Raw genomic sequence first — 16073 nt, forward strand, 5'->3', positions numbered from 1 at the left:
TGGAGCCGGCGCCGGAAGTTGGGCGGGCTAGAGGAGGCGCGGTCTCCTAGGTCCATGGCAGGCTTCTTACGGATATCGGGGTACGCTATGCGGCTTCCGGGGAGCCGACTTTGGCGTCTCCTGCCCCACGGACTCGGGGTCTGGGCCCCGGCGGAAGGGACCGCCGGAGCCTGGATGAGGCAGCTTTGCCCGCTGCGAGAGGAGGCGCGACGGACCTCGGAGCTCGCTCGCAGCTGCCGGGGAGACCGGCCCCTCTGCACGGCGACGCCACCTCCACCGGGGTCGTCGGGTCCCGAGCCGAAGGGCCGCAGAGACCCCACGCGGCCCTCCAAGCCCGGGGTGAGTGCACAGCCGGAGCCCTCCCTCTGTCCGTCGCGTCTCCACGCCGGCCCGCGACCTCCCCATCCCACTTGGTCGCAATCTCGGAAACCACTCGGCCGGGCCTGGAAGGGTCCTCGGCTCAGCCTTACGCGGTCACAGACTCTCATCCCGCGACCCCCTCGGTTTGCGGGAGGTCCCAGCGCGGAAGAGAGAACCGACGCCTCCCCGCGGTTGGATTCTCGGGTTTGGATTGTAGTGCGCTTTTGTGCCCCCTGCCCCCAAAATGAGTTCGGGTGTTCTTGAAGGTCTCAACCTTGAACTGACCAGGAGTGAGGAATCCAAGCATATTAATTCCTGTCACTTGAACGCCCCTTTAGCTGTTCGATGGATAAGTTGAAATTGAGCAAAATGTGGGTCGTAGTTGCGTGCTGGGTATGCCCTCTTTGATTTCGCTCAGGTTCTAGTTCTGATCTGGAAAAACCTGGGAGCCGCTTCCCACTAGTGATGGTTAAGAGAAGTGGGTTTTAGAAGCTGGGGGAAGAAGGGTGATGAATTAGACCAAGGTAGTGGACATCTTACTTACCTTGGGACCTGAAAAAGAGTACAAAGAATTAACTTGATGCAATTTGCAAGAAGCTCCATTTTTTAGATCTCTTCTACTTTGACTTTGTTACTTCTGGAAGCCAGAGTTAGAGTGACCTCCCAAATTGTTATTTGGTTTATTTATATTTTCCATATCAGCACAAACACATAATTAACTGGATTTGAAATCAGCCACTATGGTCAAGGTCACACGTGTTAACAGTCCTGGTACTTGAGCTTCAGGTCCTCTTTCACATGAAAGGAAATGAATGGACTTAGGGAATTTCTTCTTGAAAAGGAATGCCTCTGTAATTGTGTTGGGAGCCCAGATGGAATTGCATCCACAGACACTGTCAAGTATTTTTTTTTCAGTTTATTTTTTTTAACATTTATTCATTTTTGAGAGACAGAGCTTGCATGGGGGAGGAAAAGAGAGAGAGAGAGAGAGGGAGACAGATTCCGAAGCAGACTCCAGGCCCCGAGCTGTCAGCACAGAGCCCGATGCGGGGCCCAAACCCATGAACCACGATGAGATCACGACCTGAGCCAAAGTCAGACACTTAACTGAGTGAGCCACCCAGGCGCCCCAGTATTTTCTCATCCCAGAGCAACATGAAACATTCTACATGTTGAAGAAATCAAGATGTGTATTTATGTATGTTAAAAACTACCATAGTAATAAATGTAGGACGATTGCATGTTTGCATCTGACTAGTATTTTTGTTTGTAAAATCTCTGCCCCAGTAGCCTGTTTCCTGGAAGTCTTTAGCATTCACATTTGCTATTGGTGGAGGCTTATTGGCTGGAATGAAGTACTTCAAGAAAGAAAAGACAGAGAGTAAGTAGATATCCTCTGCTCAGCTCTGAATAAAACCTTTCTTTTTTTTTTTTTTTTTAGCATCTTTTATTTTGTTCTTAAACTTTTTATCTTGCAATGAAAGTTTTTAGTGTTTTTTTATTTTTGAGAGAGAGAGTGTGTGAGCAGGGGAGGGGCAGAGAGAGAGAGGGAGACACAGAATCCGAAGCAGGCTCCAGGCTCAGAGCTGTCAGCGCAGAGCCCGACGCGGAGCTCGAACTCACAGACTTCGAGATCATGACCTGAGCTGAAGTCGGATGCTTAACCAACTGAGCCACCCAGGCACTCCTATCTTGAAATAATCTTAGATGAACAGAATGGTTATAAAGATGACACAAGAGGGGCGCCTGGGTGGCGCAGTCGGTTAAGCGTCCGACTTCAGCCAGGTCACGATCTCGCGGTCCGTGAGTTCGAGCCCCGCGTCAGGCTCTGGGCTGATGGCTCAGAGCCTGGAGCCTGCTTCCGATTCTGTGTCTCCCTCTCTCTCTGCCCCTCCCCCGTTCATGCTCTGTCTCTCTCTGTCCCAAAAATAAATAAACGTTGAAAAAAAAAAAAATTTAAAAAAAAGATGACACAAGAGAGTTACTATGTACCTTTCACCTAGCTTTCCCTATTGTTAACAAATTATATAACCATGGGTCATTTATCAAAACTAAGAAATTAAGATTGGTTCAGTACTGTTCACTGAATTCCAAACTGGATTTGGAATTCACCTGGTTTCTCATCGTGTTTTTATCTGTATTCAGATGCCACTGTGTAACAGTATGAAGACTTAATTGTGAACAGATGGGAGCGTGGGTGGTATGACGCCCAGAGGGTTCCCAAGGATGACTTAGATGCATTCCAGCCATCGAGGTGCTCGTGACAGGGAAGCAGACACAGAAGTGAAGGATTTCACTAGAAGAGGTTCTCCCCAGCCTCTGAAGGGCCAGCCCCTCCTACAGACCACCAAGTATCAGCAGAGGGAAGGGCCACAGGCTGACCTTGGATGATGGAGAGAAATAGGCAGAATCTGGTCAGGGAGTGCCAGGAACTGCTCTGGCTTAGCACTTGAAATGTCCAGAAATTGGCTACGAGAACTTTATATTTTAGTCACTACTCCAGGCTTTTAAGATTTGGTTTAAAAGTTTCTAGTCAAACTTTAAAATATCACATGGGGCACCTGGGTGGCTCAGTCAGTTAAGCGGCCGACTTCGGCTCGGGTCATGATCTCACGGTCCGTGAGTTCGAGCCCCGCGTCGGGCTCTGTGCTGACAGCTCGGAGCCTGGAGCCTGTTTCAGATTCTGTGTCTCCCTCTCTCTGACCCTCCCCCGTTCATGCTCTGTCTCTCTCTGTCTCAAAAATAAATAAACGTTAAAAAAGTAATAATAAAAAAATAAAATATCACTTAAATCTATTCTGGTTCTTCAGAGTCTGTTTTGAAGCCGTGATACAAAGGATATGTTTAGATCTGGGAGAATTCATAGGCTTCTAGAATCTTAGCAGTAGAAGGCCCATATTGATATACAGACCTGTTTGTTTTGTGTAACAACCAGTATTTTATTGATGGGATTTTCATATTCTAGTAAGAAATTAAGCTCCTTTAGTTTCACAAAGAAACAAAACAAGCCAGGAAAAGTAGTGGCAGAGACCATTCTAGAATAAGCAAGCTTTTTACTTTAGTTTGGAATTTCACCTGCGATAATATTTGTTTTATTAAAAACCCTATTATGAAACGATATTTAAAGTATCTCCAGAGGCACATGGGTGGCTCAGTCGGTTAAGTGTCTGGGTTTCGGCTCAGGTCGTGATCTCACAGTTTGCGAGTTCGAGCCCCGAGTTGGGCTGTGCGCTGACAGTGCGGAGCCTGCTTGGGTTTCTCTCTCTCTCTCTCTCTCTCTCTCTCTCCCTCTGTCTCTGTCTCTCTCTCTCTCTCTCTCTCTCTCTCTCTCTCCCTCTCTGTGCCTCTCCCCTGCTCTCTCTTTCTCTCAGAATAAATAAACTTTAAAAAATTCAAGTATTTCTAAATCATTTGAGAGTGTTTGCGGACATGCATCATCATCTCTACTCCATTGTGTACTTTTTACAGACAGGTACGTTCTCCAATTTAATCATGATACAGCCACCAAAATCGGAAAATGAACATTGACATGTTAACTACCATTCAGTCTTCAGGCCTCATTCAAGTTTTGCAACTTGGCCTTCTTGATAGCAGGAGTTCAGTTCAGAACCAGACCTTGTGCCTACTTGTCTCTTTAGGCTCCTTCAGTCTGTAGCAGTTTCTCCATCTTTATGAAACTTTGATGACCTTGAAAACTGTGAAGATTACAGGCCAGTAATGTCCCTTAGTTTGGGTTTGTCTGGTTTCCTCGTGATCAGATTCGGGTCACGTTCCTTCAGCAGGAATGTCACAGAACTCGTGCTCTGTTCTCGTTGCGTCTCGTCTGGTGGCACAGGGCCTCCTTTGGTCCCGTTACTGATAGTGCTCAGGTTGAGGGTGTGTCTGTCAGGCTTCTGTCCCGAAAATGTAATTAATACATATTTCGTGGTGTGCATTTACACACTTAAATGTTCATCCCAGTCCGCATTAAACTCTCCATTTATTTATATCCGTGTGGACTCGTGCTCTCCTGCGTATTTAATGAATCGTAATCCATATTCTCTTTATTTTGATGCTCCACTGTCCCCTGTTGGTCTCTGGCAGTCTGAGCAGCTCTTGTTCCTTGGGACACGTCTCCAGTGTTCTTGGAGTTCTTCCTTCAGTCTGACGTGACAGGATGTTCCAGGCTTGTCTTGTACTTCTCTGCCATGGCCCTGACACCCGCCATGTCTCCAAAAAGCCCTGTTCGCTTTTAGTGGAGGGTGATACTTAGAACCCAGGGCTCGTTGCTGCTGGGTTGTGTCCACTGCAGGGTCCTCTCGGTGGACAGATGTGGTTACATCTGCGTTTGCTTCTGTGTGAACGCATCTTGCAGCCACAAGTTGACCCTGGCACCTCCAGTTTCTGCACAGTACTACAGACTGCATTTGGGTTTTTTCTCCCCATCTTTCTACCTCTTGCCATGTGTAACGCTTATCTTTAATTTACTTACTTGTTACTAATCCCCTGTATAGAACTGAGGTCCCATCACTGCTGTCCCCAGCGCATTCAGATGCCCTTGGGACACTCAGGTTAAGACTCCTGGTGCCAGGCCACCCCCCCTGCCCCACTTGGGCTCAGACAGTCCGCTCTGGGCCCCTGTGGCCCCTCCCCCACCCCCACCACGGCCACACCTGATGACAGGACTGAACTATTCCAAAAGAGGAAGAAATACCTTTACCACTTTCTTAGAGTCCTCTCTACATACCATTCCATTCAATTTGGTTTTGTTGCATTGTCATAGGATTGTTTTTCTTAAAATATTTTTTAAGTTTCTAGGAAACAGACTGTTTAGCACATTTTGTGCCCCCACAGTCATTAGTACAGTACTGACCGTACATCAGGCATTTCGGTGCCTGTGGTTAGACTGACTTGTTTAACGTGAGTGTTTGTATCTCTTTAAGAGCTAGAGAAGGAGCGGCAGCGGAGCTTGGGAAAGCCTCTCCTCGGGGGTCCGTTTTCCCTCACGACTCATACTGGAGAGCCCGTCACTGACCAAGACTACCTGGGTCAGTGGGTCCTGATTTATTTTGGTTTCACTCATTGCCCTGATATCTGTCCAGAAGAACTAGAAAAAATGATTCAAGTCGTGGATGAGATAGGTAAGCCACCGCTAACTGTAAAAACTACTTTTCCGTAGTTTCACGTCCTCAGATTTCCGTTGGGCAAGGTGTTGTAATTATTTGCTTTCTGAGAATATAAAATTCAGCATCAGGCTCATTTGCTGCTTTGATTCCCACGACCATATTCTCTACCAGAGGGAGCTTGTTCTGATGCCAAATGTTAAATTGCTTAAAAATGTGAGTGAGGTCTGGTCTCCTGTAGCGCTGCTTATGTCCCTTGATTGTAGACATCCGTCACTGACACTGTCGTTGTCCCCGTGACGGACTAGCAAGACGGCGGTGTGGTTTGTGATGTGCCGTCAGCCGCACTGGTTAGTCCCAGACAGGAGGCAGGCCTCCATCCTTAAGCTGGATTGTTTCCGGGGACTCAGTCCTCACTAATAGTTCACCTTGCCCTTGAGGTGTGGTGGGGCGAAAACCGCAAACATCACGTTGGATCAGAACACGAGATGCCCAAGTGACGGGACCCCCGTAACGCGTGTGCACCGGTGAAGGTGTTCAGTAGGATTCTTATCTGATCCCACCGCAGATACTCTGGGGACCTGCTCGCAGGCCGTCCCATCCCTTCCCCGTCCTCTCTTCCACGCTTAGGTGTTCCTGTGTTTCCCTAACCCTCGCTGTAGCACTTCCGGCTCTCTCTGCTGTAACTGCCAGCGTTCATCTTTTCCCCCAGAGCGTGAGTACTGACCAGTGGGAATATCCTTTCAGATGGAATTCCAACTCTGCCAAATTTAACTCCACTTTTCATCACTATCGACCCAGAGAGGGACACCAAAGAAGCCATCGCCAAGTATGTGAAAGGTAGGTCCTGTTAATAATGCTTTACATTTGTGTAGCTCTTAGAGTTCTTGAAAGATGGATTCATTCGACCTTACGTGCCTCGTGGACACGGGAGGACAAATGGTGTCGTCGTCAGGTTTACAGGTGAATAAAAAAGGTGAGGCTCAGTTGTGACCGTGAACAAGCAAATAAGAAACAAGTTTCTCAATTCCTGATGCACAGCTCTCTGTATTTTGTCACAGGAAGGACCGGACTTGGCCTCAGATATCAACTAAGTTAACAGAATCTTGAGTTGAGAGGCAGAACACATTGCTTCTCCTTCTGCCTCTGTACCTCATTCTCTCTGTAATAGGACAGATGTACATCCTGGGAGTATGGACGTTGGGAGATTAACGACATTATTTTTTTTTCTTTTAAGTTTGTTTATTTTTAGAGAGTGAGCGAGCAGAGGAGAGGCAGAGAGAGGGAGACAGAGAATCCGAAGCAGGCTCTAAGCTGTCAGCACAGGGCCCGACACGGGGCTCAAACTCACGAACTGTGAGATCATGACCTGAGCCAAAGTTGGACGCTTAACTGACGTAGCCACCAGGCGCCCCAAGATTAGCGACATTATGAGATGTGAGCACAGTGTGAACTCCTACCGTATACTTTATAAATCCAGAACATTTATTATGAGAAGCACATTTATAACTTTTCATAGAAGAATCTCAGTTGAAACATCACATGCAGGTTAAAACCTATGAGAAAGCAATTCGAAAGACCGAGTGCCGGTAGAATTAAGGACGAATGCTTACGTTCTTAGGAGCTTGGGCAAGTTGCATAATTTCTGAAGGTCCAAGTTTCTTCAGCTGAAAAAATGATGGGAATAAGAATCTGTTTTGTTGTTATAGGAGTGACAGGAACATGGGCACTCAAAAGTCAGGAATTAGAATTTTAAGTCTCATGGTGAAATTGATTTAGGCCAAAGGAGCTAATGAGTACTTCTACATTTAATTTTGTTATATGACACATTGCAATGTGTACCATCTAAAGCTTTGAGGTTTTTTTAAAAGCGTGTTTTGTGAAGGACCTGCTGTATCTTGTCATTTAACATATTTATTGAGATATAATTGACATACGATAACATGTACATATTCAAAGTGCACAGTTATCTTTTGTCATGTCTGCACTTGTGACACCATCACCACCATCAAAAAATGAATATACCTGTCACCCCCTTGTGCCCTTGCCCCCGTCCCATCCCCCGATCTGCTGTCTGTCAACATAGATTAGTTTCTATTTCCTAGAAGTCTGTGTCCACAGAAGTATTTAGTGTACTCTTTTGTCTTTAGTGGCCTCTTTCCGCATAATTATTTTGAGACCAGTCCATGATTTAGCATGTTATCAGTTGACTCTTTTTTATCTTCTGAGTAATATTCCAATGACGGACACTGGAGTCACTTTCAGTTTGGAGCTATTTACGGAGAGAGCTGCCAAGACCATTCATGTACAAGCCTCTGTACAGACACATACTTTTCACTTCCCTGGTAAACGCCTGATTGCTGGATCGTGTGGTGGGTGTGTGTTCATCTTTTTAAGAAACTGATAGTATTCCAAAGTGGTTGTATGTTTTCAAATTCCCAGCAGCCGTGCATGAGAGCTCTGGCTCCTGCCCGTGCTCCCCACACTTGGTGTGGTTTGAAGAGCACTTACTGGTTTAGAGACAATTAGAGACCTTTCTTTTAGTGTCATGTGTAAGAAATCTTTGTCCAGCCCAAGGTTACAAAGGCTAATGTTTTCTTAAAGTTTTAGAGCTTTTATTAGATTTTCAAGGTGAATTTGTGTTCACTGTTTGCAGGTTAGGCAGAAATTTGAACAATGGCATAGTTTATTCCAAAAGCAGTAAAAAGCAGGTGTAACTCGTGGGGTGATAAACTATCTCTGATGGAAGTGTGTGTTGCATTGGCAGTTATTTTCTTTTTAACCATAAATTAACCAAATCCTAAATGTCTCCCGATAAGTAGGCATCTGAGTTCCTGTAACTGAAATGCAAAACCCTTACAGTAATATTCTCCACCAGCACATACATACAGAGATGGTGTCATCTTGACCAGTTGCACCGGATGGGGTGGGGGGATTTGAAAATATTTAAGTTTGGGGCACTTGGGTGGTGCAGTGGGTTAAGCGTCCGACTCTTAATCTCGGCTCAGGTCGTGATCCCACAGTGCATGAGTTTGGGCCCCGCATCCGGCTCTGCACTGATGGTGCGGAGCCTGCTTGGGATTCTGTCTCTCCTTCTCTCTGCCCCTCCCCAGCTTGTGTGCTCAGTCACTTGCTCTCAAAATTAATAAAGAAACTTAATAAAATTTTTTTACATATTTAAGTTCGTATTTAGAAAATTATTGCAATTTCAGCAATATTTTTTAAAAGTTTTGGATATACAACTAATTCAGACTTCATTTACCTTTCTGTTTACTCAGAGTGGAAAAGAAAAACAAGCCATTGTGCTTTTTCAGTAGCTGAACAGATTTTCAATTTAGGTTGGATTAGTCCGAAAAATGAAAACAGGCTTTTTTCCTCTCTGCCTTTGGAAGAAGGCACTGCTGCTCAGTGTTGTACTTCCATCCTCGTGGTGGTTTGGTGACTTCACCAGCTCACTTCCATGAATCCCAAAAACCAAACAGTAAATACATGCCGGGAGGTTATTTGCTGGAAGATGAGACACAGCCCTGGACCAGAGTCGAGTGAAGTGTGAAGCAAAAAGCAAACCTCTTTTTCAGGATACAACAAAACACTGTCATGCTTAATTCGTGGTAGTATCTTTAAGCTTGAGCGTGTCTCAGAACCGTATCTGAGTATTTAAAAACAACCAAATTAATAAGAAATGTGATTTAAATGATTAGAACACATTCCCTCCAGATCATTACAAGAGGACTTTGAAAGGATTTCACTTCCATATGATAAGGAACCAGCTTTGGGTTTCAGTGATTTTTTTTCCTCTTTTCAGTTTCATTGATTTCTGCTCCAGTTCTTTTCTTCTCACTTTGGATTTAATTTGCTCTTCTTTTCCTAGCTTCCTAGGGGGATATTTAGATTCCTGATTTTAGGTCCTCTCCACTGTATAAATTCAGTGCCACAAATATCCCTCGAAGGACTGCATTGGCTGCATCCCACAAATTTCGATAAGTTGTGTCTTCATTTTCACTTAGTTCAAAATACTTTTAAATATCTCTTGATATTTCTTCTTTGACCCGTGTGTTATTCAGAAGTATGTTTCGTCCCTGTGTGTCCTGGGATTTTCCAGCGATCTTTCTGTTACAGACTTTGAGTTCAACTCCACTGTGATCTGAGAGCACACGTATGGTTTCTGTCCTTTTAAATGTGTTAGGGTGTGTTTGATGGCTCAGAATGTGGCCTGTCTTGGTGAACGTGACTTCTTCATTACAAGGGAGAGTTTGCGTTTGTTCTGTGTGCGTGTCTGTTCCCGTGAGTCACGACGGGGGGACCAGGACACACGGGGAGAAAGCAGCAGCAGAGACTCTGAAGGCAGGGGATGGGGGGTGCTTTCACTCGCTTCTTATTTTTCACTGTGTTTCTCTTTTTTTTTTTTTTTTTTTTAATTTAGAATTTTCTCCCAAACTTGTTGGCTTGACTGGCACCAAAGAAGAGATCGACCGAGTGGCCAGAGCGTACAGGGTGTATTACAGTCCTGGCCCCAGGGACGAGGACGAGGACTACATCGTAAGTAGACGCTCGAGTGTCGCCCACAGGCCGGTGCTAAGACCGCACACTTGTGCCGGTCTGACAGTGGGCTGCAGAAATGAGAGAAGAGCTGAGATCATCACAAATTCCTCAGGAATTAGGGATATTTGAAAGGATAATAGAAGTATAATTTTTTTAAGGATATTGATTTAATGTATATTCAGTGTCCTTATAATTGAATTGCCCATTTTCCTTTTTAGTGGCCCAGAAAATTATGGGAAAATATATGATGAGTGGTATTTTAGATTCAGTAGAACATGGTACTTGGATACCATGTTGGAAATCAAGAGAACCCATCGTTTGGGGACAAAGCTTTATTTAAATTTAAAAATATAGGAGCCCTGGGCACCTGGGTGGCTCAGTCGGTTAAGCATCCGACTTCGGCTCAGGTCACGATCTCACAGTTCGTGGGTTCAAGCCCCACGTCGGGCTCTGTGCTGACAGCTCGGAGCCTGGAGCCTGCTTCAGATTCTGTGTCTCCCTCTCTCTCTGACCCTCCCCCATTCATGCTCTGTCTCTCTCTCTCAAAAATAAATAAACATTAAAAAATATATATATAGGAGCCCTGGGTGGCTCATTTGGTTGAGCGTCTGACTCTTGATTTCGGCTCAGGTCATGATCCCGGGGTTGTGGGATCGAGCCCAGCGTCAGGCTCCGCGCTGAGCGTGGAGCCTGCTTAAGATTCTCTCTGCCCCTGTCTCCAACTCGTACTCTCTCCCTCTCCAAAAAAATAATAATAATAAAATAATAAAAACCCATTGTCTAGGTTCTCTATGTCACCAGGGAAAAGGTGTAAGGAGCAGTGTTAGGCCATAGAGAACTGCGTTTTTGGAATGAGCAAGAGTTCTGAAAATCAAGAGAAAAGACTGAAAGCTATAAGAAGATAGACTTTCCATCAGGTTTATTTTTATATGAATTATATACTTCAATTATATTCAATTCAAATATGAATTATATGCACAATTACGTGTTTACTATTTGCTTTGTTATAGCAACCAGAAATGCGGTCATTCCTGCACAGCTCATACATTCTCCAGCACTGCCCCTGGAGCCCTAGGTGTCCACGTCACCCGGTCCCTCTTCTTACCTGGGCTTTCACAGCGAAATACCAACAAAGGGCATCAGCACCACCCCACCCACCTGGTTTTCTTCTCAAACGGGACACTTTTTCCTGTCCATTAATAGTTGGCCTTGCTGTTTAGTATTAGTTTAGTTCTTCCCCCTCAGCTGTCGTGCTCTGGTTTCTCTGTAACATTGGTCGGGTGGAGTGATTAATTATAGGAGCCTGTCTCCAAAACAGGGTTTGGGTCGGATGCCCAACTATACAATCAACTGCCCTTCGTGTGTTCTTTAAAATACTTTGAAATGTTGGTGTCGTCTACCTTGACTGTTTGGTCTGGGACCCAGCAAGAGCACATCATTTTCATGCTGTCTGCCCTGTAACCAGCAGTGACAGCAGATGTGTGCGAGATCATAGACATAGACACGTATTTGGCCACGGAGATTTGTATTCAGTCATAAGATAGTCACGCAGATAATCCAGAATATGAGTATTAACTTTTTTAAGTTTAAAAATTAAAATGCAGATATCTAAGTCTTATGGAGACTTCTTGGACCTTCTGGAATACATCCTAGACCCGATTTTGAGAAATACTGGTCTACTGCTATAAGAATTTGACCTTTTGATCAGAACCAGTGAATTGTGCCTTTGAAGCTAATGGAACTGTATGTTAGCTCTGCTGGAGTTAATAATAATGAAAAAGAACCAATGAGTTCTTTGCTAAATCAACCAGTAGGGGGAGGCACTCTCCAGCTTGTTAGGTTTTTCATTGGTATGACTTCTGTCCTTTGAGGTCACAGATTTTCGTCCGCAAAATGGTGTGGGAAACTTTAGTCAAGATTTAAGGACCCGCAAGGAGTGAGGGAATCAGGTTTTCTGAATCTCAAGCACCAGTAGCAAAGGGGAAGCTTCTGGCTTTTGAGTGCCTGTGGAATCTTCAGACTGATAGTACATGTGAACTGGATGTGCCAGGGACGCCTGGGGGGGTTCAGTCAGTTAATCATCCGACTTCGGCTCAGGTCATGATCTCACAGTTCATGAGTTCGAGCCCTGCGTCAGGCGGTGTGCTCAGAGCCCGGAGCCTGCTTCGGATTCTGTGTCTCCTCTCTCTCTGCCCTTCCCCTGCCCATGCCCTGTCTCTCAAAAATAAATAAATGTTAAAAAAAAAAAATTAGAGAAATGGGTGTGCCAAACATTTAGGGTCCACTGGAAGCTATATATATATATATATAATATATATATATAATATAATATAACACATATATATAATATATATATATAATATATATATATAACATTCGTATGTAAGAATTAAGTAGGAAGTATTTTTGAAAAACAACATAACTGGCTTTCAAACCCAAGAAAAGATGTGCAGTTCCACTCCTAGTGAAAGAATGTGAATTGTATAATGCAATGCTATTTTGTACCTGTTAGATCAGCACAGGTCAAAAGTTGGAAATGTATTGTCGAAATCTAATTTGGGGAAAAAGGGAATACGCTGTTGGGAGGAAATTTGGAACCGTGGGCATTTCTGTGCATAGATGATAGGAATGTAACTGAGAGACCCTCTTCGGAAGCCAAAACTGTCAGTATCTGTCAGCGTTTAAAAAAATTTTTTTTTTCAACGTTTATTTATTTTTGGGACAGAGAGAGACAGAGCATGAACGGGGGAGGGGCAGAGAGAGAGGGAGACACAGAATTGGAAACAGGCTCCAGGCTCTGAGCCATCAGCCCAGAGCCCGACGCGGGGCTCGAACTCACGGACCGCGAGATCGTGACCTGGCTGAAGTCGGACGCTCAACCGACTGCGCCACCCAGGCGCCCCATCTGTCAGCGTTTAAAGTGGAGTACTGTTTACTTTAGAGATTCTACTTTGAGGGATTTTTCTACACCTGTACCCTACAGTATTGTTCGTAGGGAAGAACCAGGCAACCATTTTTTAAAAGCTACCCTGTACTTACTGGCGGAGAACGGTGTCCAATACCTTGTTAAATGAGAAAGCGCCTACAGGACGTTGTTGCTTCTGTATAGAAAGAAGTAGGCAGGTATGTACACTCGCTAACAGATGTGGACAGTTTTCTCTGGAAGAATCCAGAAGGATCTGGTGGCAGTGGTTCCCTTGGAGAAGAACGGAGGGACTCCTGGAAGTCTGGAAGGAGTGACAGGCTTCCCCTGGAGAAGTTTACCGTATATTCTTTTTGCATTTTTATGCACATATATTTACTTTGCAAAACATAAAAAATGCACGTGTCTGTGAAACATACACACTGCTCCGCAGAACGCTGGCAGAGATCGTGCAGCGAGGTGGCAGCAGAAGCGGACTGTGAAATCGGGCAGGCCTGGGTTCTCAGCTTCGGTCTGGCTCTTACTGTTCTAGAGCTTCCTCTCCAGCCCGTTGGATTATTTCTAGAGGAGTGGGATGCCTGGCTCGGGACGAAGGTGGCATGTGACAGAGCTTGTCGGTGAACGTTGGCTTCCTGTATCTGTCCTGGGACCTACTAGAACTCTAAACTTGTGGGTTAGATACATACGACAGCTCTCGCTCTGCCCACAAGGCAGCTGGACGTTGAGACACAGCCACTGACAAGTTTGACAGATACGGGTAGAACAGTATTTTCGTTCTGTACTAGAAAGTAATTTCCAGTAAGAACACTCATAACATAAGTCCCCTGGAATTTTAGTTTTTTAAGTAAGTGAGAGAATCGAGTACAAACAGAAACAGAAAAACGAAAGCTATAGATACAGAGGAAGGTGTAAAGCGCGAGCTGGAGACCCAGTTCTGACTCGGTATCAGATATGCGGAGAAACGCTGATCCCCCGTCCTGCTCCTTCAGCGAATTATTCCAGGACATGTGAAATCACCAGCTGTTTGAGCTCTTGGGGCACATTCTTTCCTTCTGTGTGCAGGCAAGTGGCTCTTTCCATTTGCTCTGTGTTTACAAATGTGTGTATATAAAAAAGCAATAACCTCACAGACCTATAATGTGTGGCGGGTGTATTTGGGGGTGTCTCCGGTTCGGTATGTGTGATCACATTTCGGTCTTTCTTTTTGTCTTGCCAAATAGCAATCAAGCCTGCAATAAATTCCAAGGACTCCTTAAGCGCCAAGCCTTCTGCTCATTTAAAGTTGGATTAAGTGGAGGCATATAAATAAAAACTGTATGACCAATCCAAGCTTAGGTTAGAGGTAGGAATGTTTTCAGAACTTTGCTTGGAAAATAGATAACTGTAAGATGACTCCTCGGAGGGGTAGCATTTATGTCTCCTGAGGACGGCCCAGGTGATCTGCCTCAGATAGGATCATTCGGCAGAGTATATGCCAGCTTCCTGGGGGAGAAAAACCCTTATTTCCACGTTTCCATGTGAGGCACTAATATCAGGACTACATAGCATTCCAGAATGTATAAATCATACACTTACAGTAGTGGTGACTTTTCTGGGTTCTTCTGACACAGTGTGGTAGGCAGCATTTGGGAGCAATGAGGTACCCATTTCTTCCGAAAGCAGCAGCCATTTCTTGGAAGTCGATTCTCCGAGATCGATTGCATGCGTGTGTTATGGACAGAACCAGAAGAATCCCAAATTCTAGCTGATGTCTAAGGCAGTAGTCAGTGGAGAGTGCTGGAATGCAAACGATTTTAGATATTTGTCACCGTGAATTTATGAAAATAGGCTTAGACGCATTCTGTAAACGATACATGTTACAGAGGTTATTTAATCATTAATGTGAAGTTCTCATCTGCAGAATTTAATCAGAAAAATAAGCGACTTATTTTGGTAATCTTTTTGTCCTTTCCCTCCCCCACCTTTTTCTCTGCAGGTGGATCATACAATAATAATGTACTTGATTGGACCAGATGGCCAGTTTCTAGATTATTTTGGCCAGAACAAGAAGAATGCAGAAATAGCCGGTTCCATTGCTGCGCACATGAGGGAACGTAGGAAAAAGAGCTAGCCAGAGCGGTGGCGCCGGGTGGATGTTCTCTTGCCAAAGAGGAGAAAAGCTTTGTCTCCCACAGGAGCCAACATCTATCTGTGTATATACCTATGCAACCGACAGAATGGCCTTCGTACCGCAAGAACATCTGTATTGTGGACATTATGGGTGCAGTACAAATGGGTATTATGTTACCCTTGGGTTCAGCCAAAATCGATTCTTGGAACTGTAAAGATTACAACCGAATAGTCGTTTGAGACCGGAGGACCAAGTTACCGTGAAGCCGTGGGATGGACTCAGGAGAGACTCAGCAGGTGCATTTCTCCACATCAGAGGGGCCCTCGGATCAGCACTGCTGTCTCTCCTGTGTCCTGGACCCTTGCCACCCGGGTTGTGGGGCTGAATTTCCAGGAAGAGTAATTTCCACAGTGCCCTTGCTTTCCTCTTCGAGTTCTTGGTGGCTGATAACAGTCAAATTAAAATCGGGCTCTTGGACATTCACAGTTGGGTTTTTAGACCTGAAAGCATCTAAGTATAGTCTTCCGTGCGAACAGACACCATGGTCAAGTTTGTATTGTGCTTCCATCGGCACCTGCTGATTTTACTAATGAGGAAGTCTGTTGTTTGGGGAAGATGGGTCAGTTTCTCTAGGGGTCTTTTATGTGATTTTCATTTAAATGTGCCGGGTTTTCAGGCAGCTACCAAATGGACAAAAGAGGATCTTGAATCGGGACTGTGACACAGCGTTCTCCTCTGCCTTGGCTGGGTTGCAGTGGGTGTGAAATAAAGGTGTGCTCGGTTTTGCAGCTTGGACAGTGTGACCTTTCTTGTGCTGAAGGGTGGGTGCATCCACGGCAGCACAGAGACCCGCAGACTCGGGTGGGCCCCTTGGGTGCTTGTTAGAGCTCAGGTTCCGGCCAGGGCTGGATTCGCAGGTTCCGGGTGGGACGCAGACCTGTACGCTCATTTTTTTTTTTTTTTTTAATGTTTATTTTATTTTAGAGCGTAAGTGGGGAAATGTAGAGAGAGACAGACACAGAATCCAAGACAGGCT

The 16073-nt window shown here is 45.1% G+C and overlaps 1 protein-coding gene across 1 annotated transcript; it reads left to right on the forward strand.

The window, feature by feature from the left end:
* The first annotated feature begins 42 nt into the window (after positions 1 to 42).
* LOC124519605 (protein SCO1 homolog, mitochondrial) lies at positions 43 to 15825 on the forward strand. The gene is made up of 6 exons (XM_047089961.1): positions 43 to 339; positions 1651 to 1741; positions 5283 to 5480; positions 6210 to 6302; positions 9886 to 10001; positions 14903 to 15825. Exons 1-6 carry the CDS (start codon positions 55 to 57, stop codon positions 15035 to 15037), a joined length of 918 nt encoding a protein of 305 aa, XP_046945917.1. The 5' UTR covers positions 43 to 54; the 3' UTR covers positions 15038 to 15825.
* Positions 15826 to 16073: the final 248 nt, after the last annotated feature.

The sequence above is a fragment of the Lynx rufus genome, unplaced genomic scaffold, assembly GCF_022079265.1.
Source record: "Lynx rufus isolate CCGP_SWC_20201006 ecotype Redwood Valley unplaced genomic scaffold, mLynRuf1.p SCAF_28, whole genome shotgun sequence".
NCBI lineage: Eukaryota > Metazoa > Chordata > Mammalia > Carnivora > Felidae > Lynx > Lynx rufus.